The sequence below is a fragment of the Crocodylus porosus genome, unplaced genomic scaffold (assembly GCF_001723895.1).
Source record: "Crocodylus porosus isolate Cpor-Errol unplaced genomic scaffold, CroPor_comp1, whole genome shotgun sequence".
Classification (NCBI taxonomy): Eukaryota; Metazoa; Chordata; order Crocodylia; family Crocodylidae; genus Crocodylus; species Crocodylus porosus.
This window is the reverse complement of record NW_017728921.1, coordinates 14,533,014-14,559,721: the sequence shown is the minus strand read 5'-3', so window position 1 is coordinate 14,559,721 and position 26,708 is coordinate 14,533,014. Positions and strand designations below refer to the sequence as shown.

Below are 26,708 nucleotides of genomic sequence, written 5' to 3'. Positions count from 1 at the left end.
CTCTGGACTCTCTCAAGCTTCTCCACATCCTTTTTGAATAGTGGAACCCAAAACTGGACACAGTACTCCAGCTGTGGCCTCAGATTTGATGATGTCTTGGGTTCAAGGAGTTTTTAGAAAACTCAGCCATCAAACCTGCATTATACTTGTAATATACAGATGGCATTTTCATCATCTGAACTCAACACCTGGACTCACTCAATGATTTCCAACACAACCTCAACAAATACCACCCTTCTATCAAATTCTCTCTGGAATACACTAACACTGGAATACTTTTGTGTGTCAAGACACCACAATCCACATTCAGAATGGTACCCAACAAACTACTGTACATAAAAAACCCATGGACCACCACTGTTACCTCTACAAAACCTACAATCAGCCCAAACCCACCAAAAAAGCAAAAATCCCATGATGGACAACTTGAGACCCTCTGGGTTAAAATCCATGGGAAACACAGTACAGGGGATACTATGGTGTGGATCTACTCAGCCCCCCAACCCAGAGTCAAGACCTTGACGAGGAGTTCACCAGAGAATTGGCTGAGGCCGCACGATCCCAGTGTATCGTTGTCATGGGAGACTTTACCTAGACATCTCGTGAGGAGTGCTCGGCCAAATCCGAGTGGTCACAAAGCTCTCTCTCATGTGTGGATGACCTCCATCTGACGCAGGAAGTCTATAGGCTGACAAGAGGTAAAGAGCTGCTTGACCTCGTACTGGCAATCGGGGATGACCTAATCAGTGACCTAATGATTGAAGGGAAGCTGGGTGACAGTGACCATGAGCTGATCACCTTCACCATCTGGCAAGTCAGTCAGTAATACACAAGCCCTCAACTTCAGGAAAGCTGACTTTGAAAAGCTAAGGAGGCTTATCAGAGAGGCCCTAAAAGGCCACAACCCAATGGTGAGGGGAGTTCAGGACGAGTGGTTGCTCCTCAAGGGAGCAATCCTGGATGCGCAAGCAAAGTCCATCCCATTTCAGGGGAAAGGCAGCAAAAAGGCACAGCAGCCCCCTTGGCTCTCCAGGGAACTTGTGGACCTCCTATGTCTTAAAAGGAAGACCTACAAAGGATGGAGGACTGGAACTACCACCAAGGAGGAATACTCTGTTCTGGTCCAGACCTGCAGAGAGCAAATCAAGAAAGCCAAGGCTGTGAAGGAACTCACGGCTAGCGACAAATATCAAGGAAAATAAGTCCTTTTTTTAGATATGTGGGAAGCCGGAGGAAAATCAAGGGCAACATTGGACCCCTGCTAAACCAGATGGGGCAACTGACAACTGATGCCCAGGAAAAAGTGAACTTGCTAAATGGGTACTTTGTGTCAGTTTTTCACCAGGCCCATCGGATGACCCTGCCCACTATAGGTCAGGAATACCCAGGTGAAGTAGATTCCTTGCCCTCCATCGAAGCTGACCTCGTGAAGGAACACCTTGAGAGACTGGATACCTTCAAGTCAGCTGGTCCTGATGGGTTACACCCACGGGTACTCAGGGAGCTGGCGAGCATCATAGCTCAGCCCCTGGCACAGATCTTCGAGAGCTCTTGGCGCTCTGGTCAAGTGCCCAATGATTGGAAGAGGGCCAATGTCATGCCTATCTTCAAGAAAGGGAGGAAAGTAGATCCGGCTAATTACAGGCCTATCAGCCTGACCTCTATCCTGGGGAAGGTCCTGGAAAACATTCTCAAAGAGGCCATCCTTAACAGATTAGCTGAAGGCAATATCCTGAGGGATACCCAGCTTGGGTTTGCTGCGGGTAGGTCTTGCTTGACCAATCTCTTTTCCTTTTATGACCAGGTGGACTTATCACTTGGACAAGGGAGAAGAGATTGACATTGTATATACTGAATTTTAAAAAGTCTTCGATCTAGTATCCCACGACCACCTCTTGGCTAAACTGGCTAACTGCAGCATCAACTTCACCATGATCTGCTGGCTGGGGAATTGGCTCTGCAGTAGGATGCAGAGGGTGATGGTTGATAGGAGCCAATCGCCTTGGTGCGCTGTGACCAGTGGGGTCCCTCAAGGCTCTGTCCTAGGGCCTATACTATTTAACATTTTCATCCATGATGTGGATATTGGTGTCAGAAGTGGACTGGCCAAGTTTGCTGACAACACCAAACCCTGGGGTAAAGCATCCACACCTGAGGACAGGAGGGTGATCCAGGCAGATCTTGAGAGGCTCAGGAAATGGGCGGATGAAAAATACAAGGTTCTTCACCTTGGGAGGAAAAACCTGCAGCTTGCTTGTAGGCTCAGCAGTGCTACACTGGTTAGCACTATAGATGAAAGGGACTTGGGGGTCATGACTGACCACAAAATGAACATGAGCCTTCAGTGTGATGCTGTGGCTAGTAAAGTGAGCAAAACGCTGGCTTGCATCCATAGATGCTTCTCAAGTAAATCCCAGGACGTCATTCTCCCATTGTACTCTGCCTGGGTGAGGCCGCTGCTGGAGTACTGCGTCCAGTTTTGGGCTCCGCAATTCAAAAAGGATGTGAAGAAGCTTGAGAGGGGGCAGAGGAGAGCCACGCGCATGATCATAAGGTCTGTCAGGAAAACAGACCTTATGATGAGAGGCTGAGAGCCATGTGACTCTTCAGCCTGGAAAAGCGCAGGCTTAGAGGTGATCTGGTGGCCACCTATAAATTTATCAGGGGTGCTCATCAGGATCCGGGGGAATGTCTGTTCACCAGAGCGCCCCAAGGAATGACAAGATTGACCAGTCGCAAACTCCGCCGTGACCGGTTCAGGCTGGACGTAAGAAAGAACTTTTTCACTGTCTGAGCCCCCAAGTTTTGGAATAGACTGCCGCCAGAGGCGGTTCAAGCACCCACTTTGAACGCCTTCAAGACGCATTTGGATGCTTATCTTGCTGGGATCCTATGATCCCTGCTGACTTCCTGCCCCTGGAGCAGGGGGCTGGACTCGATGATCCTCCAGGGTCCCTTCCAGGCCAAATGTCTGTAAAATCTGTGAAATCTATAAGCCAGATCCTCAGATAAAACTGCATGTTCTCTGAGAAGAATACTTGTAATCGATACAACCTCAGCAACCTAAAAATTACCTTTATCCAACAAGGATAAAGGCAGAGTAACAGGTCCCTTCTTCGAATGAGCCATCCAAACACCTGCACAAACCTGCTACAACATGAAAAAAAAATCTCCACCAATCACACACCCTTAGTTGTCAGATGCCATCCCATACTTACCAATACATCTCTGCCATCACAACAATCAACACACCCCACAATGAAACCATCAGAATACATGGATCCGACACGTCTATCACAGAATGTGATGCATTTACCTAATGCACCAAATGCTGTTGTGGACACTATATGGGTAAAAGTAAACAAGCACTACACTCCAAAATGAATCCTCATAGAAAAAAGATATGAGAGACACCAAATCGCACCCCCTCTTTAATGCTCTTATTCTTTTACATAGTTAGGTTAGCTCTTCTAACTACCCTTCACTTGTTCTGTAGCTACTTCTGAGAACTTCTCTTTGCTCCACAGTTTACAGCCCTCTTGTGTCTTTAAATGACCATTTACACTTACATTTTGGAACGGAACAAAAAGTTGTTATTTTATCTGGTACTTAGGTTAGGCTGGATCTGCTTCTTTCCCAGACCAGAAGAATGGACTTCATGCCTGAAAGTATCTAGTACATATCTCTTCTAACTATACAGTTGGTTCAATAAAACCTATCATCAAAGAACCTCTTGCTTCTTGCATATACCCATGACTATCATGACTAGGCAGTACAAGACATTTCCATGAGATCCTTGGTGCACATACCTAAATACACTTCATGAGCACCTTGCAAAGGCTCAGGTTTTTCCCAGCTTATTCAGATGGAGCAGCTTTCACTGAGGGTAGTACTGCAAATTTCAGTAGGACAACTTGTGGTGTCAGATTCCATTCATGTCTGGAAAAATTTGGTCTCTAAACTGTTTTGGTTTTTTTTTTTGGTTCAAAGGGCTTCTCTGCTGGGGAAGCCTGAAATCTTCATAAGCCAGAAATCTTCATAAGCTAAACAGTTGCATTGAGAGATAACTACAAGCTCAGCTCATGAACGTGGACATTATAAACAATGTAAACAAAACAGCTGTGTAGCTGTGAAGCTCTTAGCTTGTAAAATTTAAACTTAGTAAGACTGGATTTTTTTTTCTTGTTTTTCTTTTCCCTTAAAAAGGCTAAGAGATCTGAAAAACACTATTAATGCAGTCCTCCAGTTACAAGTTAAATCAATTTGGAAATGCAAAAGCTGAGGTTCTAGCAGCAATGTTAATGCATTCTATACCTATATATTACTTCCTATGCTTGTTTACCTGATTAAATATGTTATATATTATCACTTCCATCAGCTCCATTCTGCAGGATGTTTATTACGGTAGAGTTAGCAATGTGATAAGAATCTTCATTTTTACATTTCACGATTTTATCATTTCAGTCTTACAGCTTAAATGATGCAGTTTTCCATACTTAATAATGAAATAAAGACAAACATGGAATTTTCATTTGAAGAACTCAGTGCTTTATAAAAAGCTGGCAGTAATTACCATAAACTTTTTTTCAAACAGGCCACACCAAGCCATAAAGAAGTCAAACATCTTGACTGGGGCATGCACACAGAGCCAGTGGCAGAGTTAAATTTATAAACCAAGTCTCTCAAATTCCATTTTTTCTTAAAGGGGAGTTGGTCTGTTCAAAATTAGGAAAAGGAGGAATCCTTAAGTCAGTCTTTCTTTTAAGATGTGCTTCATGTTATGAAAGTTTCAGACCCTCTGTTTAACTGCAGTGCTTATAGTTTTGCTTTTATTATTTTATTTTTGTACCACCTCTAACTCTACAATTTTTACCCACTGTTTCTTTCTTGGTTTCTGGAGATGACTAATACAGATGTAAATGTCACCTTGCAGGACCAATCAGCAGGAACAGTTCTTCCCTCTCACGTCTCTCAGAATCTCTTACTATGTCTTGTTTAGAAGTAAAAGAAAACCCCAAATGAACTGATACTAACAAACAGAACACACACCAAACATCACTGAACACCAATTACATTTCTTTTATCTATTATGACAATATATAGTCTCTACTGTTTGAGTATTTTGAGTACCCACAGCTATGCTAAGATAAGTTACACTGGACTATTAAAAATCTATATTGCATACTATACCATGTCACAGTGCAGCTCCAGGTTCAGGTCTCCTTTATTGGTGTGCAGCCGTATATAACCTTTCTTTTTCACATATTGGTACCGCACAACATCCTCATCAATGGCAGCTGCCCCAAAGCAAAGCCAAATATTAGCAGTCTTGAAATGTATTCATTTGCATTTAGATGTCATCTGCAAACAAATTACTGGACAATGCTAGATGACTTTCTTTCCTAATGATTTAAGACCTTCAGATATAGTAAGTTCATAGCAACCCTTACACGTTATAATTTTTATTCTAGAAAGTCCCCAACTTGGCTGGAGTCAACTGGGTGATGTGTATTTTTAAGCCAGGTAACATTCAACAGTATATCCTTTAATTTTTCAATAGTGTCTAAAATTCATGGGAATTATTCTGAAATGAAACTGCTTATTGCCAAACTTAGAACTTATGCAGGTAGTCATCAGCCAACCACAAATTGTTGAGAGCTGAGGATATAAACAGTTTTGAACCAAAGAAGCAAGTCATCCATTACTGAGCAAGTCATGTAGAGGATCACTCTTGGAGATTTCCAGTTCATTTGTGTTAAAGCAGCTCCATTCCTAACAATTTTCCTATGCATTCAAAAATCTTTCTTCAAATCTCTGAATAATAAAAAGAGGGAAAGATCCAGGAAATCCCACAAAGTAAAGAAAACTACTTTGGTAAATATGCAGTTAGAGCACTGGCTTCAGGCTTTAACTAAGCATATCAGATTCCTCTATCTTTGGTCCCAAGAGCTAGAGTTTCATCCTGTACTTGCACGTAATTTGCCAAACTACTTAATCAGCACCAACATTAAGATAATTCTGTGCACTTCTGTTTAAATTGGAGAATGAGGGGAAAGAATTATCATTTAAAATGCATCTTTATGCAGGAGCAATTTTGAACAGCATTAAGTCAAGATGTCAACACACAAATCCTAACATAATTTTGACTAATATGAGAAGGTTTTAAAGCCAAAGAGAGACAGTAAACTTTTTATACTGAAACTCAGAAGAAATCATTTTTCACTGCTAACCTGCATAAACAGGCATCTCATTTTGTGGTCCACAGGCATATAAAAATCCTCATTAATTTTAGTCGAACGCAAGTATGTGACAATTAGAGCCAAAACTAAATTCACAATTGACCCATGTCTTCAGAACCGTATCAACAGAAACCAGGGCTATAGCTTCATAGAGCAGGGCTGTCCAATCTATGAGGCAATGGGTCTGTAAGCCTGGTGATCTGCACCAGAGAGGGTGCTGCCTCCACCACTGCACTGTGTGCAGGCACCCTAGCCTCACCCTCAAAAGCCTGGGCCATGGGCTCCCCTAGCCTCACCAGCTGTAGCATGCCATGTCACGACACCCCTCTGTGCCACACCACCCAGATCTTGGCTGCTGCTGGATGGATGAAGCCCATGGGCTGCCAGCTGAATATGCAGAGGGAATAAGAATTTCAGATATCATGTACTGACAAGATAACCACAGTGCACACTTGCAGTCCCTGAAAATGCTCACATCTCAGGGAGTGTATTGTAGCTATATATTTTGTGAAAATATAGCAATCTAGGTTACCTGCTTCATGTGTAGTTTCTGGCACCATTGCAGTGGATGTGAATGAGGCACTTACTGTCCCTGTGGAATAGTGAGCCTGTACAAAGATAGAAAAAAGCAAGAAGGAAAATAAGCCTTACAAGAACTCTGTCCAAAAATTCATCCATCTATTAATTCTGATGTACACCAAAAAATTTACATGGGGAAAACATCCTTACAAATGTATCTAAATATATAGTTAAGATTAAGCAAAACAATTAACCAGCTGTTGGAAAAGTAGCTGCAGACCTTCTAGTTGCTGAAAAGAAATTAGAAGTTTGTCTGTACTTAGCATAGAATCCTGATTTCAAGAATACAACGGGAATTTTACTATTGTCTTCAATACAGCCAAAATGTTACCCATTAAGCCCCCACTGCTTTTAGTGTTAGCACTCTGAAGTGTCCTGCTAGACAAATACAGATGTACTGACTACTTCAGCTAATGACAGATCCTCACAATCCCACAAAAGCTACCTGAGTATTCAGAATGTTGGAATAATTAGGTATTAGGGCTATGCAAAGCTTTGGTCCCTGATCTAATTTAGCAGAGATTCAGCCTGATTCGGTGGCCAAATCTCTAAATCCAAATAGAATCAGAGGACCCTTTAATCTCTCCAAATCGAATCGGAACCCCCCAAATCAATTTGGAGAGATTCGGTGATTCGGACATAGACACAGCTTTACATTTTTTTTCTACATACCTCAAAGTACCAGGTGGCTCATGAGTGCTGCAATGCTGGGGCACATGTAGTGCCCCACAGAAGCATGAGGGGCTCCCCAGCCACGCCCAGCAGCAGACCCGAAAATGGATCAGAAGCACTTCCAGCCCATTTCTGGGTCTGCCGGGGAGCACACTGGGGGCCCCCCCGTGCTTCCGCTGCTCAGTGACTGATGCCTCCCGAGTCTGGTCCCCCATAGCTTGGAAGATGCAGGGGGGGCCCCCCAGTGTGCTCCCCAGCAGAGGACCAGTACTTGTAGTCGACTTCCAGCTTCGCCACCGAGCATGTGGCGGGCCTCCTCCACTCCTGTGGGATGCTTCATGCGTCCCAGCATCGCAGCGATCACGAGCCATGCCTGCTACCTCAAGGTACGTAGAAAAAACTTCTAAAGCTGTTTCTATGTCAGGAACAGTGATATGAATCAACGAATCGAATCGCTGTCCCTGATTTGGGTTGAATTCGGATTGAATAGGGCTGGCTCCGCACACCCCTATTAAGTATTCACTAGGGACATTGCAAGTACTCAAATGCACACTTGCAGAGTTTTCTCTATACTTATTCAAATCTGGTGAAACATCTATACTCTGCAGAAGACATTTCAACAGCAGCTGGAAGATGCTGTCATAAACTGAAGCTCTGAAAACAAAGTCTACGTTCATATTTTCTAGTGAACACTCTCCTGTCAAAAAGTAAACAAAGCCACTCTAACTATGCATCATGGTGTGCACTTCCTACCCTGTGTTCTTCATAGGTTTTTGCATCTCAGATCAGGTTTTTCTGTTGCAGAGATCAAGCTTATTTATTTCCTTTATTAGATCAGTGGGAGTTGATAATGGCCCCCAGAACCCTTATCATTCTTGCCTTCTATGCTGAGATGCCAGGATGAGTGCCTGTCGTTGTGGCAAATTCAGTAATGCTGAGGACCACTTCTTTTTGAAGTGAACCAAGTCCTATCAACTGGTTTGCAACTGACCTGTGAACTTTTGGTTGTTATTAACCTGACTTGGAATCAAACTAGCAACCTGAACATGAGAGAGGCTGTTATCCCTACCAGTAGTCCCTTGAGCTGTTCAGCCCCCTTTAAAAATGATAGCTTTTGTCCCCAACATGCAGTTTGTAGTTTTCTGGAATAATCAGTTGTAGAGGGAGCAAAGATTAAGAATTAAAGATATTCTGGCCATAGGTTACTAGTCAAAAAAAGCCAGAAGCAGCACATATGCTGCATTGCTGATATAATCAGCAGAAGACATTTAATCTGCTACCTCTAAGAAAGCTATCATATAAATTATTAGTTTAAGCGATTTGATAGGAGTATTGTCTCTCACTACATTAAACATGTTTTTATTACATACTGAAAATTGCTTGCAAAATTGGACATTATAAGGAGGATGGGCAGTATCTTGATTTTCAAAAAAAAGATATTTATATACACACACATCTATGGATAAATGTAACTATATACATTTCTGCTCCCCCATTGTCAATAAAGGAAAGTAAATCCGTTTGTTTCTTAAAAAACAGTTGCTAAACTAAAGGTAAGAGTGGCATGTTACTATACCCTGCTGCACAGTGACACAGCCCTCATTTACCTCCCTTTAAGGGAGAAGTAAAACATACTGTAACATATTTTCTTTCTTGTATATGCCATGGCAACAGCTGCACGCCCCCCCCACCACGCCAGCCAGTGTTTGCTGCTGCTGCCCGCCTGGAGCTTGCATACTGGGCAGCCGAGAGGTGGCAGTGGCAAACACTGCCCAGCGTGGCAAGCAGGGGAACCGCAGCTGCTGCTGCCGCCGCAGTGCAGCCCCAACGGGCAAGCCCAGAGCCAGCGTGGGGCCCAGACAGCCCCGTGTGGGCTGTTGGCAGCTGCAGCAGAGAGCGCTGGCGATGGGGTAGGGGAGGAGCCATTTTTCCCTGGGCTCAGTGCCAGGTCATTCCCTGCCGCAGAGCAGGGTGTTGGAGCTGCACGCTGCCCCCAACCTGCACCGCGGGGCTGGGGGGGCACTGATAGTGAGCGGGTGCACTGGGCCCGAGCCAGTGCCAGCAGGACCCAGAGCAGGGCGGCAGGGGCTCTATGGAGCCGGGCCAGCTCTCCCATCTCGCTGCTGGTGCAGCCCAAATCAGCTCCACAGACCCCTGCCAGCCTGTGCCCCACTCTGGGCCCCACTGGCACTGGCTCCAAGATGGTAACCAGGAGCAGGGCACCTGTCAAGGGGCAGGGCTACCCATGCAGCCCTCAACAGCTTGCCAAAACTGGGTAAGCAGCCCCCCGCCAAAAATAATTGCCCACCCCTGATCCAACTACTAGAAACACAAAAAATGTCTCTACATTTCCTATCTAAAGCAGGCTTTCCACTCCAGTTCTTGTATGAGGAAGCAGAGGCATGATGAAGTGATATTTTTCTGTCTGTTATCCGTAACATTTGCCCTGATAAATTTTTACTTAAGGCTGTCCAGACACTCAGCTCAAAGGGCTTATTGCGTCCCCACCAATTTTTTTTTACTACATTATCAAGCAAGGGCTTTATTGTTATAAATTGTTTTCATAGCCACAGCTAGAGATGTGAAAGCAGAGCTGCCGAGTAAACTTCCATGCACCATTCCAGTTCTAAGTAGATCAGAGTAGTATGATATGTAGAACAAAGGACTTCTATACCCATTAGGCAACACTGCCTCTCGCTGAAGTTGACAGGGCTATGCCAATGTACATCAACTGATGACAATGCTTTGGGCAACATGGAGAGTTCACGATCCATCCCTCTATGTGCTATTTTTAGATCTTATTATCTGAACCAGGGACAAAGCTGACAAATCAGGTTCATGGAGCCTCACATGTCAAGGTTCAGAAACAGTTCATCTCAGCTGCCTTGTTATAAAAATCTTTTCAGCGTATTAGTACTTTGTGATTTTCATAAAAAGGTAATTGAAGTACAATGATGCACATCCTAAAACAGTTTAAGGGAATGGATAACATCCAGTCTTGCCTACTCACAGCAGCCTTTGATGCAGGGATTCAAAATGCAGAAAGATGGCTTCTCTTGACAACTATGAACAGACAGTAACAGTAGAAGAAATACTGGAGCAGTTGCTACTGATTTTTATATATTCCTACACCAGGAAAGTTTCAATTGCATGGCCCTTAAGGTGTGTTCCCTCTGCTATAACTCTGGAAGCTATGATAAATGAAGTTAAAGCCAGGGATTACAAATTAGGAGGAAAAAAAAAGTACAGTAAAAACTGTGTTAACCAGTGTTAAGTGGGGTAAGCAGGGTGCAGGATATCTAAAAATTCAGAGCAGTGGCAGCACTGGGTGGCAGCAATGGCTGCCACGTGTGAGCTTCCCCCCAACTCCTGCGTCCAGCCGGAAATTCTAGTTAGAGTATTCCAGACAGCAGAATGCCAGTTAACACAGCTCTTACTGTATCACCTCTCTCACCAAAGTAATCATCTTATAAATTGAAAACATAACTCTCACTGAATCTGATATACAGTAAATTCTCATGCATCAGAAAATATAAGTACTCTGTTCAGACAGTAATCTGCTTCCTTTAGTGAAAAATGCCTTCTACAATTCTTCAAAAAAAAAAAAATCAAATTGTTGATAGTAAATAAATCAATTAAGTCATCTTACTGCATTCAGCTTATCCACTTTTTTCTTTTCAGGAGCCTTCATTGTAGCTGCTAGAATATCATCGCCTTTGAATTCTTTATAAAGTTCCAGTAAAGTCTCTCGGGTCTCTGCATTTGTATTTTTCAAATAGTAAGATGGATCCAATTTTGCTTTTTCTTCATCTATAACACAGTAATGGATCATTGAGAGTTAAAGACCCATATCTAAGTTGGAAAATAATTTTGTTTCTCTTCAACTTAACAGGCCATATTTATATTTTTGTACCAAAAACCCCCCAGCAACTGTTTCTGTTATTTTTCTTGGAACTACCATATATTTGTTCTTGGAGAAATGACAGTAAAACAATGAATGACATGATATAATAGGAAAAGACAGTGTAACGTAAAATATGGCAAGATAAGTACCTGACTGCAATATGCTATAAAAAAATTCTCAACTGGATTCTGACTACAACCTTTTACCAAGAGATTTCTTTTTAAACTACTTAAAGTACCTCCACACTTGTAAGTCAAAATAAACTGGAACACTAACGAAAAAGCCACTATTGACCATATGCAGTGGACTTCTGTCCTGTCCCCTCTCTGAATGAAAGGGGTCTGATGCACAAATGCCAAGAGGTATCTGTAGCATGATAGCAAGTTTTGGGGTTTTCTTTTTTGTAAATGGTTAAATCACACCTAGGCTCCATTTTTCCAAGCCTAATTCAGATCAGCAGTATGTATTTACAGTTGAGTTGCAACTCTTGGAATATAGGTGGGAAAAACAAGTTTGCTGCAAAAATCAATAGCTGCTGTTTCTTTAGCATATGGTTGTAAAATGCCACCAAAGTTATGTTTGGGGTCTGTCAAGTAGCATTTTTATGGCCAGTGGTAGTTTTTAAAGGAAACCACCAAGGTTTAAAAAAGAAAGAAAAAAAATTAAAAGGCAGAAATTTTTATCTTTTGAGGAGAGGTATGACAACTGTGTATATGCTATGCATCTGTGTGTGCAAAGCATCCTAGTAAAGAAAAAGAGCAAATATCCCAGTCCCAGAAACCAGAGAGAAGAAATATTTATTTTGTTTCAGATGATTACGTTATTTTACTTTTTTAGATTTTTTTAATTCTGATTTTTTGGCAAATCACTTCTTTCTCTCTCCATTTCCCTCTTCACCATAATGCCTTATCTATGTCTATAGAAAGCATGGTGTGGGCTGTTGCTATATTTTCTTACAATATCCGGTAGAGCTAGAAAGGAATTCCTTCATAAAATCTGTTTCCACTGGAAACAAAGACCCACCACAACAAACTTTTCACAGGTAAGGACAGCTTTTAACAAATTTCTCATTCAAATAAATGCAAAATTGTCAAAATATTCTGTTTTTCAAGGGATTTTTCTTCAATTAGTTTACAATAAATTTAAAATTAAAAAGACAAGAGTGAAACAAAATATTCCAAATGAACTAAATGAAGGGGTTTTTTTTTCCTATTTTGGTATTTTTAAAGAAGACTCAAGTCTCAATTCAAGACTGGGAAAATTCAAAATATCAAAGATTTTTGCATGATGCAAATATTATTTTCTGGATTAACATATGGCACCTCGGAGCTCTGGTCTCAGTTGGAGTGTCTAGACAGGAAGAAATACCACAAACATCACCTGCCAGTTTCAATAAAAATTACCCAAATCCCACGATGTTTGTAAATTTGGTTTCTTCAAACTGCTTTCAGTTCTTCCTTACCTGGATCTGTCACTTTTAAGTTGTTCTTAACATGGAAGAAGTTGGAGACATTAAATTTTTCCAAGCTGGTTGGATCCTGAAAATAAAAACAAACGAAGGTAAATTTTCTTGTAGTAAGAACAAGTAATCTTGTATTAATTAAATGGGAAAGGAGGGCAAAAAAGGAGAAAGTAAACACTTCTGGTTATATTGTTTACTGTACTATGTCTGAAAAGCTACTGTTGTGTTCATTAAAAAGCAGAGGCAATTATTGCCATAGATGTGCTCAAGAATGGACAGGGTTCATAGCTTGCAAACCTGGGGCTTCCTTTTCAGAACTTTCCTTGGCTGAACAAGATGGCACTGTTCATTACATAGCAGCCAGATACTTACAAGGTATTCAAGCACCCAATGGGATTTTCAGAAACATGAAGGCACCTATCTGCATTTTTAGGCTCCTCCAGACATTTTTAAACCTGGCCGCAAGAGGAGGTGAGTGCTGCAGACAAATGCAATAAAAGCAACACTTTCATTTAAGGCAAATTTTAAATGAAAAAAAGGGGTGGGGGGGAGAGGATGCCCACAGGGTGCAATTTGTTACATTATTCTGTTTTCTGAAAGGTTTCTTATGTTTTCACTAATATAGCAAGTCTTCACACCCAAATGAATCCTACAGCTATTGTGCTCACCAACTTCATCTTAGCCTCCCAGCATGTTCAAAACAGACATGCCTGATCATAAGGGATCCAGGTTTTCCATTCTCTGTAGGAAAACAGAGAAAAATTAAATTTTCTCTTTTAACAGAGAAAACATGGACTTTCTCTTTTAAAAGAGAAACTCACAGATTTTCTCTTTTAAAGGAGAAAACTGGGGGTCTCCTCTTTAAAGTGAAAAAATGAGGGAAACCATAGGTTTCCTTTTGCAGGCCGGCCAAGTTCCAGCCTGCAAGGGGGTTCAGGAAGCAGGGGGAGGGTAATCAGAGGCAGGGCGCGACATGTGCATATGCATGTGGCAACCAGGCAGCAGTGGAGAGCAGCTTCCTCTAGGTAAGTCTATGGGGACAGGGGTGTTAGGGTAGCTTGTCACATGTATGTATTAAGTTGCACTTGCTTGAGCGGTGAATTAAAGTACTGTTTGAACTTTTCTTTTATATTTAGCCTTATTTAACTATTGCTTAAGTTTTTGTGTAGCCTCATTATTATTAGAACAATTTTTTAATCAGCTGGCTTTGAGCTCTTTTTCGCAGGCAGTTTATAGCCTTGAGCTTCCTTGTATATTGTTTCTTTCCTTTTTTTTAATCACTGCAAGACATTTTTCTAACATAATAGCCTTGTTACCGGCTCAAATTAACTAAACTTGGCACTAACCAGCTGAATCAGAGGGATTAAATGATTAGATATGTTAATGAAAGGAGAGAAGAAAAGACCAATGGACAATGCCCAGATCAAGACACTGGTAAAGCGTCAAATTAGGAGGTGTGCTTGTCTTGCGTCTGTCGAGCAAAGGAACACACTAAACAGGATAAAATATGGATAGTATACTGACCTCATGGAAACCAATCAATGATACCCAAAAACAAAGAGTCATCAGAAGAGTGAAGTTGAAGAAAAGCATAAGAGGGGGGACAAAGAAAGTTAAATATGTGTTGTTAGACATCCAGGAAACAACACCTATCCGGATTGTGTCAGCCACTGACTACTTTCAGACTAAGTGGAGATAACCATCTTGGAATTGGGTATGACCATTGTACTAATTGTTTTTCTCTCTCTCTCTCTATATATATATACAGAAACTCCTAAGATAACATTTGTTGTATCAATAAAGCTAGATTTTGTTTCAGTAAACTGTCAGTTTTTTCATATTTCACATTAATTTTCTGGGTTAATTATACTTTTAACGATTTGATGGGCAGTGGTGCTAACAGAGGTGGGAAAGGGGCACAGATGCTGGTCAGGCGGGGGGGCACAGGCAACATGGCAGGGGGGCACACGACCCCTGAGATTTCTACACCCAGAGCTGGTCTGACCCCACTGCAGCCCTGTGCCCTGCTGTGTGAACAGAAATCTTAGGGGGTGGGGTGGGGGTATGTGCATTGCCTGCCCCCCCCCCCACCTTCCTTAAACATCTGCTTCCTCACACACAGGAGGGTAGAGGTGTGGAACAGTGGGTCAGGAGTGAGGGGCAGGGAGACAGAGAGAGACAGACTGTGTATCCATGAGAAAGAAAGAGCAAGCCAGCAAGCAAACCAGCCAAGACTGCAATAAAGGCAGTAGAGAACTTATATAATTACAAGTAAAAAGCAGTTATTTGCTCTACAATAATAGAGTCATATTTCAGAATTTGTCCACTGAGAAGCACATATACGTCCAAACAGTATGGTTACTCATTCAGCATGCCTATGGGTTGCAACAGAAGACCACTCAAAAATTATCATCTGCATTTGAGAAATTCCATCAAGGCCCTTTATTCCGACCTGGATAAAAACCACCAGAAACTGGAGGACCCCCCCCCAAATACAACCTTGAATTTAAATAATAGTGTTTCTAAGAGTCCATCCCCTTTTGCCCCTTTAGTACTATGATTTTCCTATAGGACTTGAATACCTGACTATCAACTAAGCCATGAAGGTAGCGGAGCAGAAGCACAGGACCTAGTAATACTGAATGAAATCAAAGAAAAAAAGGGACCTGAAATGGCAAAGCAGTGATTCTCAACCAGGGTGCCTTGGTACCCCGGGTCTCATGAGATCCTTTCAAGTATGCCACGCAATGTTAGTACTGTTAGGTGTGCAAAACTGACTCACAACATACACCCAGGTTTCAAATAGGAATCCATAATGTTAAAATCATTCTGACCTGTTGTGAGCTTTCTGAGTTCTCTGCAACAGAAGAATTTATCTAGTATTTTTCTCTAGTCAAAAAAAGAAGAATGAAGACTAAAAGCTGGCATTTCTCAAGGGTGCCTTGGGGTTGAGAACCACTGGGACAGAGATCTAGATATACTTTTTTATCATGGAATCCTCTGATTTCAACACAGATGTCAGGGTAAATAGGTAAACTGTTGGGGGAAGTGAAGGAGGAAGAGGCTGACATCAGTGTTTGAAGCAGCTAACCCTAATTAGCCCTGACGCCATTTAAAAGCCAAACTATAAAGTAATTTTGCAGCAGTATGTCAAGAAGCCACTTCAGTAATATCCATATGCTGCTAAATAAAACCAGGGCCCACTGCACAGCAATGTAATGTTAGCAGGAAGCAAGTGTTCTCTCTGCAGGAGGGCTAATTCTGAGTCTATTCAGTTTAAAACTCGCAGTGACTTCACCAATTGATTAGGCCCCCAGCCTGCTTATTTCGACTCAGATGGAACTGCACCGACTTCAGCACTGAATACATATCCATGGAACTGCACGATCAGGGCACTGCTTTGTATTTTGGCCCTAGAAGTCACTTTGCACAAGTTTCTGCCAGCACATATTGCTCAGGTTTGCTTCCCATGATTGGGTTGGTTGAGTTTCCACTAGCAAGTATAGAAGGGGGCTAGGACTCGGGACTTTTAGGTCCTTGCTTCTGCTTTTTGCTACAAGACTGGGGGGCAAACCACTTGAGCTTTCCCCTCACGTACAGAAACATGACTACCTCACAGGTCTGCCACAAGCTTTAAATCAACCTTTGCAGTTCATTTTGAAATGTTGACAGACCAAATGGGCTATATCAAATTCTTTAAACCAGGGCCCATCTCCTGGCTTATGTTTTGTATGGTGCAATCCATATTTATAAAGCAATGTATAGGTGGACTCTATTACCATGAAAACTATTAAGTCATCATACAAGAAACCAATCAAAATCTATGGCCTACTGGACACAGGTTGTTAAATTGTTCCTACATAGCTCTTGGTACAATTTTGTTTGGCCTTTAGTTTAAGTAGGTAAGACAGGGGGAGGCCTAAGGAAGAGCTAATTTTGCTCTGGTATTATTCAATAATCCATAATATCTTCTCTCATAACAATTATTTTCATATCCCTCCCCCACTTCCCCACAAGGTCAGCTTCCTGAGCTCATCTACAGAGCAAAGAGGTCAAAAACATCTCGTCAGGATATCTAATTATTCCAGGAAATTATACCTTACAGAAAATACGAAAAAATTAGCTTGCTCAAGGTCTGAAGTGGTAAAATGTCCCAAGGAAACAAAATATAAAATATACTAATAAAAAACTGCAACAGATCAAAATTAAAAAAAAATGACTGTGTGCTGGATAAGGAACTACACTGATGTGAATATGAATAGCATAATGCAAAATAAAACAGAAGAAAGTTACTCAAACTTAACTGTCAAAAAGAAAGTTCTGATAATTCCATCTCAGCTAAGTCAATGGTTAATACTGCAGAGCTGGTAGCTTCATCTCTCGTTAAATGATTTAATTATGTCTTTCATTCATCCCTGAAATTGTATGCATCCACTGGTGGATAAATCTTTAGTTTTATTGCTAGCTATAAAACTAAAAGACATTTATGAAATCAAGCTGCATGAGTCTGCACCCTAATGACGATCGAGTGGTTTTCTTTCCTTTTTCCCCTTTTAATCATTTTTCATTGTTTTGTAGCTCCATTAGCGATACTATAAACGTAGTCTCACTAAAATATTTAATTTTTAAAAGCTAAAAATTTCCTCTGTTGAAGACCTTATGTATAAAAAGTGTATTTTTTTAATTCCCTATTTATATTTACCTTTCCATTCCCCCGCATCTGCAGATGCACCAATTTCTGCACTTACATGTATTTGGAGTTCTACTGCAACAACAATACAATATGCACACACACAAAATCAGAGAAAGGATCATTTCACAACTCCAAAACAGTGATTCTCAACTGGGATGCCACTGCACTTGTAATAAATGCATTTGCTTTTGACATGGGTGCTGCTAAATTCAGAACAGTTATAGAGGGGTGGTTGTCATCTAAAAAAGTTGAGAGCCACTGGTCTAGACTGACAGACTATAGAGGGATTAGTCATACATGAAAAAAACCCTCAGCAAGGACCTGTGTGGGTGGCTTGATGTTAAATTACAAACAGAAAATGCAGGCTGCTTATTCCCAAACTTTCTTCATACTAATTTTGAGCTACAATGTTCACTTACAGACAGTTATTATCCTGCCAATAAATATGCCAGATGCTACAGGTGAAAAGATTAAGAATATTTACCCTCTCTCGGGAGGCAACAATACATTATCTGTGTATTAATATTCATATGGAGCATATGGATTTATAGCAAGTCACATTTCTGCCACTCCTGATCAAGCTAAAGGACAAGATTCATTCTTGGAGCAGACTCTTCATGCAGGGAATAAAGGACAGGAGACATGCAATAAAAATTAATCTAGTAACAAGTTTATTATATTCACCTATACAGAGCTTAAGAATTTATTTTTTTTACACATAATGGAAAAAATTGTACACACAGGTACTTAAGGACTTCCAGAAAACTAAGTCAGACTTCAGAAGAGAAGGTATCATTAAAAGGTATCATATAACAGCCACAACGGGCACATTCAGTTGCTTATTGGTTTTATTAGCACTAACCAATGACACTGGGCAGGTGCAGAAGTCTTTACAGTACTCCAATTCCTCCACCCTACTCCACCCAGCAAGATACTTCCCCCTGGCTTTCTGAAACCTCACTTAACAACCTCCCCAAAGTCAACTCAAAATTCACAGTATGAAGTAAGGTAAAGGGCAAATTGCAACCTCATTTCCTTAGAGACCACAGCTGTTATGCCACTCTGAGAAGCCTTACGGAGCTCTACGCTTGAATGACAGAAATGAGAGACTAAGGCCCTGCGTGCTATTCTTCATTATACTCGGGTGGGCTATTTATTCCAATGGAAACCTTCACAAAGATTTGGTTAATAGGATTTCTCCCCTCTGATCTCATTCCTGAAAAATCAAGTGGCACTTCACAGGAGGCATTTCCCTTTGTCATTGAAGAAATCTTCCATAATTTGACACATGTGAACAGCATTAAGTCAACTGACTCCTCCCTCTACAATAACGTGTTATAATTCACAGGCAAAGTCTGATTTAGAAATAGACACTGCAAAAACAGTGCAACAGACATTAACTTAAACACTAATTACTATATGGTTCTGCTCTCCAGTTTAGACCAAACCTAACCCATACCACAGAAAATATGAACAAGCTATTTTGGCTGATGACAAGGATGCTTGGAACCCGAGATGGGCACCCTTTAAGGAGCACTTATTTAAAGCTAAACAGAAATACTCAACATGCTCTCTTGTGCATGCTCCCTTCAGCAAGTAAACTAGCCAAACATTAATGCTGAACTTACCAGATTTGTATCATTTTGTCAGTGACAGTTACTTGGCAGACAATTAGATCAGTCAAACCAAGACATGACTGTTGATAATGCTGAGAGGGAGAGAGAGACCAAATATACTTGCTTCAGACAATCTTCAGCTCTGTTAAATTAATGGTCTCTCCTTTCTTAAGGAATGGCTGGTGTTGGGGAGTGCTCTTTTCTCCCTTTAAAGTTAAAGCCTAAGATGAAAAGGCTGCAGAATCATTACAACACTTTTGCACCTTTCTGTACAGAGCTGGCTTTTTACTACTATCTACAAAAAGCAAAAAATCACTTTTTGTACCGACCAATAAAGAAGAATGCCAGGTTCATTTAATTTTTATTTTAAAATAATTGATGAACCCTCTTTTCTGTTTAATCATTCTTGTCAACTGCTTTGCACGTATAGAAAATAACCTTTGTGTGTGCGCATGAGAGAACATAAAATGAACTACATAAGAAAATGAAGCTGACTGACCTAATTTCATTATAAAAAATGGGTGAATTCAACAAAACAAAACAGTTCTTACTACAGTTTAACAATTGCTAACATAACATTTGCAACATTACCTAATATTGTGATTTTACCCCACATCTTGTGATAATAGGTATTTTTTCACAACTGCTTTCAGGAGCTGAGCTTTACGTGTTATGCTTTTTCCATACAAAAAAAAGGTCTCTCTCAATTGCAAAGAAACCTGAAAATCGTAATATAAGTAACTTGGTGACCAAAAATGAGAAGACAACAAATGCAACACATTTTCTTTAAAAACAAAAAAAATCATGTTTTTGAGGCATGACTCATAAGTTTCAAGAACTTGATGTTGGCAGTACTGCAAATCATAACAGACATAAAAATGATGTAACCATCAAATCAGGGAATTTGGAAGTGCAAAAAACAACACCCCCCACATAATAGGGCTCCGCTCCACATGTATTAAAGTCTTCCTTTTCTGTTTCCTTGTAACAAGGTATTTAGCAGAATTTGCAGATTCGTTGGACTCTGACAGGCTGAGCTGTAAGAACTTCTTTCTCCTTTGGCCTCGAATTTCCAACCTCTGGGCTATCAACTGTGCACCTTAACACCTGGCCCACCCCAACCCCTATGTATTAAAATAAAGGGGAGTTAGGATGACTGGAACTAGTCTTCAAAGATTTTTCATTTGTTATTTAAGCTTTGAAAACTCCATCTAGGGATTATGAACTCAGTCAGGTTTGGTGTCCTCCCCCACAGGATGCAAAGTGGCTTCAGAACCGTGGGTGCTCTAGCACCAGGGCTAGACTCATTTCCATAGGTGTTTCTGATGATCACTGCAATACCAGAATAATGAAAGGCTGTACACAGCCTGTCTATGTCACCTACTTCAGAGAGCACAGGGAATACACAAAGTAGTACACAAGCTCACTCCATCTTGTGCAGTGGATGTGCTCCCTCTTCATTGCCAAAATGCCCTGTCACCACAGAGGAGAACTTGCTTTTTCTCCTACACAAACAGGAGAGCAAATGGGAAAAGTCTGAAGGATGCAATATCAGCAAACAGTGCAGAGATCAAACCTTAAGTTATGTGAAAACATTACATTATGCTTTCTACCACAGATGCCAACGTTATTTAACAGCATGTTGGGTCTCAGGTCTTATCTACAGCTGATCAGGCTGTACAAAAAACACTCCTTAAAAATCAACAAAAGAAAGCACACAAAAGTATATTTTGTTTTTGGGGTTTTTTTGGTTTTTTTTTTTTTGAGTGGGGGCAAACGTATCTGACATTGTTTGCTTTATACCCTGATGTTCTTCTGTTCCAATCACCTCCCTTGAGAAAACAACCTTTTATGATTTTTCATGGTCCAAAAGACTGGAAATCAGATCTAGCTGCAAACCCACACCCATCAAGGAAGCCTCTCTAAGTCTGCTACCCCTCAGGGCTCATTTGACTCGCACAACAGGATTCTCTGATGTCACTCTTTGGGCAGTCCCTTGTGACAAGCAGTACCCTTGTGGCTAAGGCAGAAAAGACATGCCTGTCAACTCTACTTCTCTGTCACAGCGAGGAACTGCTGTTGAATAAAGCCCAAAGTGGCAGCACACACTTCCTCTCATAGAACTGCCAATGCCTGAAGGGTTGAAGACACTTGTATATGGGTTTCCAGTGCAGAACAGAAATCATTTTTCTAATATCTCAGAAATTTTTAGGGCCAGCTTATTCCAGGTGCTCACTCAGATGTGCAAGATGATGGTGGAGGGCTGAAGGTCCCTATTTCTCCTTTGTAGGGACTGCTCTTTACTGTGCAGGGAATTTCAGGTTTCCCCAACCAACCCGCTATACCCTGGTACAAATACTGGCATGTTTCTTACCACCACAGCTATGCAAAAAGTGTGGCAAGATGTTACTTTTGGATTTAAACAGAAAATGAATTTAGAGTAACCAGCATGGACTCAAAAAAATCTATTCTGGCCAACTGCTTGGGCAAAACTACAAAATTGTAGCATTCAGAGAAAGCAGTGAAGGACCTATTTTGAAATTCATACAGAACTGCCCATAATCTTACTTGAAAAAATTAAAATTGGCTAGGTTAGATATACAGTCGTCTAGATGGAAAAGTACCTAAAAAGCAACATACTTAAAGACAATGTATCCAATGAGCAATGGACAGGGAGCAATGAATATCACTAATAATGCCTAGCTCTTATATAGTACTTTTCTTCTATAGGCCTTAAGGGGTTTCACACAAGCTTCAGGTGTCTTTTGTAGAAGACCAGAATTAAATCCTGGACTATTTGGGATTTTTGTTAGTTATCTGGAAACAGGTTAATGACACTTCCAGATGCTGTAAACGGGGAGGAGCTGAACACAAATAAAGACAGAGAATACAAAAGTATTTAACAATATTAGGAACATGGGCAAAGCACAACACTGAGATTCAGCAGAGGTATGGAAAACAATCTGAAATAGCAGACAGAACCTCGGGAAGCAGTAGTACTTGAGATGATAGAAGATGTCAAGTTAAACTTGGGTTTGAAACAAGATACGGCAGCCAAGTAAAGGGCAATACAATTCTGCAGTACAAAGGCTGGGGTCACACCTTTGAAGCAAAGACATAGCCACCTCTATGACTGGACCTGGAATAATATTGTGTCTATTTCTGACCACGACATTACCAGAAAGGTGATAATTCATGGAAAGAGATCCAAACAAAAGCAACAACTGTGACCTGGGAACTGTTAAAGGAGGAAAAATATAAAGGAAGATCTCTCTTGTATTCAGCTACGAGGTAACTGAAGTGCAGGGATACCAATGGATGAGAGGAAATATTTAGAGAGGAACAAGATCACTAACTTGGAGTAATGGGATGAAATTAAGAAAAACATTTAGCTTGATTTTTGGAGATTTAACACAGCCTAAGGCTCAGCATGTACCACAGGGCAACTCCGGTGGCAGAATCCCTTTATGTAGAGGCAGTTCTTGCCAAAAGAAGAGCTCTTCTGAAACAAAAACAGCTTTCCTGAACAGCAGCAGCTTTGCTGGTATGAGCCACCTTCTGCTGGCAAAGCTGTTACCACACTGGAGCATCTGCCAACATAGCTGTCTCAGATAAAGGGTATGATTTTTTTATCATCATTTATCACAATAGCTATTCTGGCAGAACTTGGTAACATAGACAAGATCTACACCAACCTACCATAAATCAGGGGTGGGTGATTATTTTGGCTGGAGGGCCGCTTAATGAGGTTTGGTAAGCTGAGGGCGGCAAGGGTAGCCCCACCCCTTGACAGTTGCCCCACCCCCTAATTGCTATCTTGGGACCAGACGTCCTACCCCCTAACCTCTGACCTTTGCCACCAGAAGTCCCTCCCTTGCCCAAGAAGTGCTTCTTTTGCAAGGGGAGGGGAGCTACCATCTTGGAACAAGAAAAAGTCCCAAATCGTATACTAAGAAATCACACATCTACTATAACATATTTTAATTTTATTTTTTAAAAATTGTCCCAATTTCTGTGTGCTTGCATAGTATTTTTTAGAGGCAATTGTGTAAGAGCTCAAAATAGTCGTACTCTTGTATATTGTGTGCAGGGGGTAAGGTGGCATGTGGCGGGTGGGACGTGTGGTTGGGGGAGTGTGTGGGTGGGATGTGGGGAGTTGGTATGGTGGATGGGCTGTGTAGGGAAGAGTGGGTGTGGGCCCATCCTGTCCTGTCCCCTCTCAGTAGTATGTGGTTCCCAGCTGCAAGGATACAACCAGCACAGCGCAGCACAGAGCCAGCTTGGCCTGTCCCATCCCTTCCTGGGAGCACGTAGCTGCATGGCTAGGACCCACGTGACATGGCCCAGAAGGGATGAGTCCTAGCCATGCAGCTACATGCTCCCAGGAGGGGATGGGACAGGCTCAGCATGGAGAGAAGCCACCTCAGTCCCCCAGGGCTGAAGTGATCCCAAGGAAGGAGTGGGGTGGGCTCACACCGCCCAGCCTCACAGCCTCCATTTTGCAGGAGGGCAAGTCTCTGTACTGCTGATGCTCAGGTGAGTGAGGTCCCAGGGCTCCCCACTGCCAAGCCCCAACTTGCTGCACCTGGGGCCATGCCGGCGGGGCTGGGGAGACAGGCTGGTCCTTTCTCAGGCAGGGAGTAGCACAGGTGGGCTACGGAGTTTTTATAGCATGCTAAGGGAGGGCTTAGGAAGATAAAGGCTAAGAAAACCCCTGCCCTATGCCTGAGAAAGGGTATTTGTCCTGGAAAGCTTGCAAAGACCTTTTTTCCATCTATTTAGTTGGTCTAATAAAAGATATCACATCTACCCAAAGAACCTTGGTTTCCTATGTCCTTAGACCAACATGGCTATAATCAACAACCCTGCAATAAAGATGTATGGTACTTATTGTTGAGAGAGCGCTGTAGGTTACAGCTTTTCCCCAGACGAGTAAGTGGTGTTGGGTTTTTTTTTAAAATAAAAAGCCTAGACACTGCTACATACATTATTCTATAAATAAAACCACAACAAATACATCAGTTTAACTGGAGCAGTAATGAAGTTGTATAAGGAGGTTATGATTCATGTTTGTGCAACAAGCAGTGATGATAGGCAGGACTAGCTGCAAAAGGACTAACTTTTTTCTTATACTTTAAAAATTCTATGCAGAAAAAAAACCCTGTAAAGAATGAACACACCATGTGCTTCAGAACAGATACATACCTCGAAGAGGCAGGTTAAGTTTGCGGCCATTTGCTATTTTAGTAACAAATATACCTTTAGCAGCTGTAGAATGTTGTTCTATCTAACAGCAAGGAAAAAAAGATGTATCTGGAAAATACCAGGCACATCCATATTAGTCTAGCTTTCTACTTTAATTCAAGTTAAATTTTACTATCAAACCAGTTACAGTAACACATGTGCCCCATCTGCTTCCCAGGACATTAAGATCCAGCATTTCCAAAGTCTGTTTTCTGTCGATAACTGAGCTACTAAAAATACAGCCCCATACAGCTGCTATTTGCAAAGCAAAGAACGCTTTTTATAGTAACCCTCATTTATACCTGATTCTTTGCCAACTAGCAGGGTCAGAGCTACCAGCTGACTCTCTCTCTCTCCCACTTGCTCAGACACAAAGTGTTCAATTCACACATGGGAAAGGAACAAACCTGTGATAAGATTAACACAAAACCTTTCTAAAAAGAATGTATATTTAAAGACAGAGCTCCAGAGTCAAAAGGTAAGAGAACAGAACCACAGCTTAAAAACCATACAAGGGGGAAGTCCCTCTGTTGCCCATGGTCTCAGTGACAACTGACCTTATAAAGAAGAAACCCACCATCCTTTGCCTTTCTTCTAAATGATCTACCAGAAGGAGCACAGGGAAAAAAAACAAACAGAATTGAAAACGGAAGAAGACCACCATTTCAATAAAAACAGCCCCTGTCACTGCCACCTGGAAATTAATGGCCAAGACTGAAAAACAAAGCGAGGTAGTTTCAAAGCAGCCCATAGGGATTCAACAGCATGACTCTCATTGACCTTAATGGGAGTAATACAGTCAAGTCTTAATAAACTGCTTTGAAAACTGACCCCTGTGAGACATCTGTATCCTTTAGTACCTACACACAATGGGAGTCCCTAAGCTATTTCCCAGATTATGCCATTAAATCTGTATGTAGGAGGATACAAATGGTTTATTTCCCCCTTTAAGGTGAATCTCCTAGCTTTTCTCATTTCCCATCACAGCTTTATTTCCTTTTCTTTGTTCATTTTAAAAATAACCCTAGTACTTTCAGGCTGCAGACAAAATGTGGTCAGGCAGAGTCAAATTTAGTCAGTGGTCTGCTGTATGCCTGAGCAGATAAATAAATGTATTCCATTCTGCATAATGCAACCAGACAGACTAGAATTTACTGTGAGGATTAAAATAGGGCTGGCGTGTGCAATGACTCTGTGCTAAAAACAAACTCATTTAGCCAGTGAAAGCTGCTATGAACTGCACCATTTTTCACCCCAGTGACTTTTTTCTCTAAAACAGGGAAAATCTTGCTAAAAAAAACTCCAAGATGTGGATTAGATGAGCAAAACGTTTTGCATTTAAAATATTCATGGCTGAATCCATTTTGAGAAACTAGCAGAAAATTAACCATTTAAGGCAATGGCCAACATCCTTTTCAAACCATGGACCAGAACAACTTACCTCTGATCCAATGCAGGCCAGGTAGCTTCCAGAACAGGGGTGAGGTTTCCCTGAGCTTGTGCTGGGGTCAGGCACGTGATAGCTGCTCTCATGCCACTACTGCTTCTCTCAGCCCCCAGCTCCCCAGCTGGGGCATGGGTCCAGGTTCCCACTGGTAGGGAACTGTATCAGGGCCAAACGGGTCCAGGTTCCCACTGGTAGGGAGCTGTATCAGGGCCATACAGCTGGAATCTGTGCTTATGCATCTGCCACTTCCACACCACAGCTGGGAGGCATATGTGGGAGGGGAGCAGGGTGGTCAAGGAAAGAGGGGAAGAAGTGGCTTCACTATGTGCACTGCTGCCATGGTACAGCTCTCCACCAGTTGGAAGCTGTGCCCACCCCATAGCTGGGCAGAGATTTGGGAGTAGGGGGCAGGGAAACAGCAGTGGCAAGGGCACAGGTGGAAGCTGTCTTGCCCCAGCATGGCTCCATGCTGCTTAGCCCTGGGGCTGGCACAGGTACAGGCATAAGCAAAGCTTCCAGTGGCAGCCTCTGCAGCCTGAAGGCTTTGCAGATGAGATCCTCGGCTTTGGAGGCTGGATCTGCCTTGTCGGGTGCATGTTGCTGACCTCTGGTTTAAGGCAGTGGGGAGCCAACCTTTTTGGCAGGTGCGCCACACGTTAGCTCCTCACGCTCCCTTGGTGCCACTCTGAACCCTTTCTCCTACCCAAACTGCTGTGCTGCTTCCTGCTCTGTGCCCTGTGCTCCCTGCCTAACCAGATACTCTGCTTTCTACCCCCTGCCCATTCAGCTATATGCATCTTTAATGGGACTCTGTACCATGGATTTCAGTGGCAAGCCCTACCCCCAATTTCC

The 26,708-nt window shown here is 41.9% G+C and overlaps 1 protein-coding gene across 1 annotated transcript in view; it reads right to left on the bottom strand.

Moving 5' to 3' along the window:
* PPIL2 (peptidylprolyl isomerase like 2) overlaps window positions 1-26,708 on the bottom strand; it is a 125,542-nt gene that overhangs the window by 58,724 nt on the left and 40,110 nt on the right. Inside the window, exons 9-12 of the mRNA XM_019539062.1 lie at window positions 12,857-12,932; window positions 11,140-11,300; window positions 6,772-6,847; window positions 5,191-5,297 (exon numbers count right to left, since the gene is read on the bottom strand). Coding sequence (XP_019394607.1) covers window positions 5,191-5,297; window positions 6,772-6,847; window positions 11,140-11,300; window positions 12,857-12,932 — 420 coding nt within the window. The remainder of the gene's footprint in view (window positions 1-5,190; window positions 5,298-6,771; window positions 6,848-11,139; window positions 11,301-12,856; window positions 12,933-26,708) is intronic.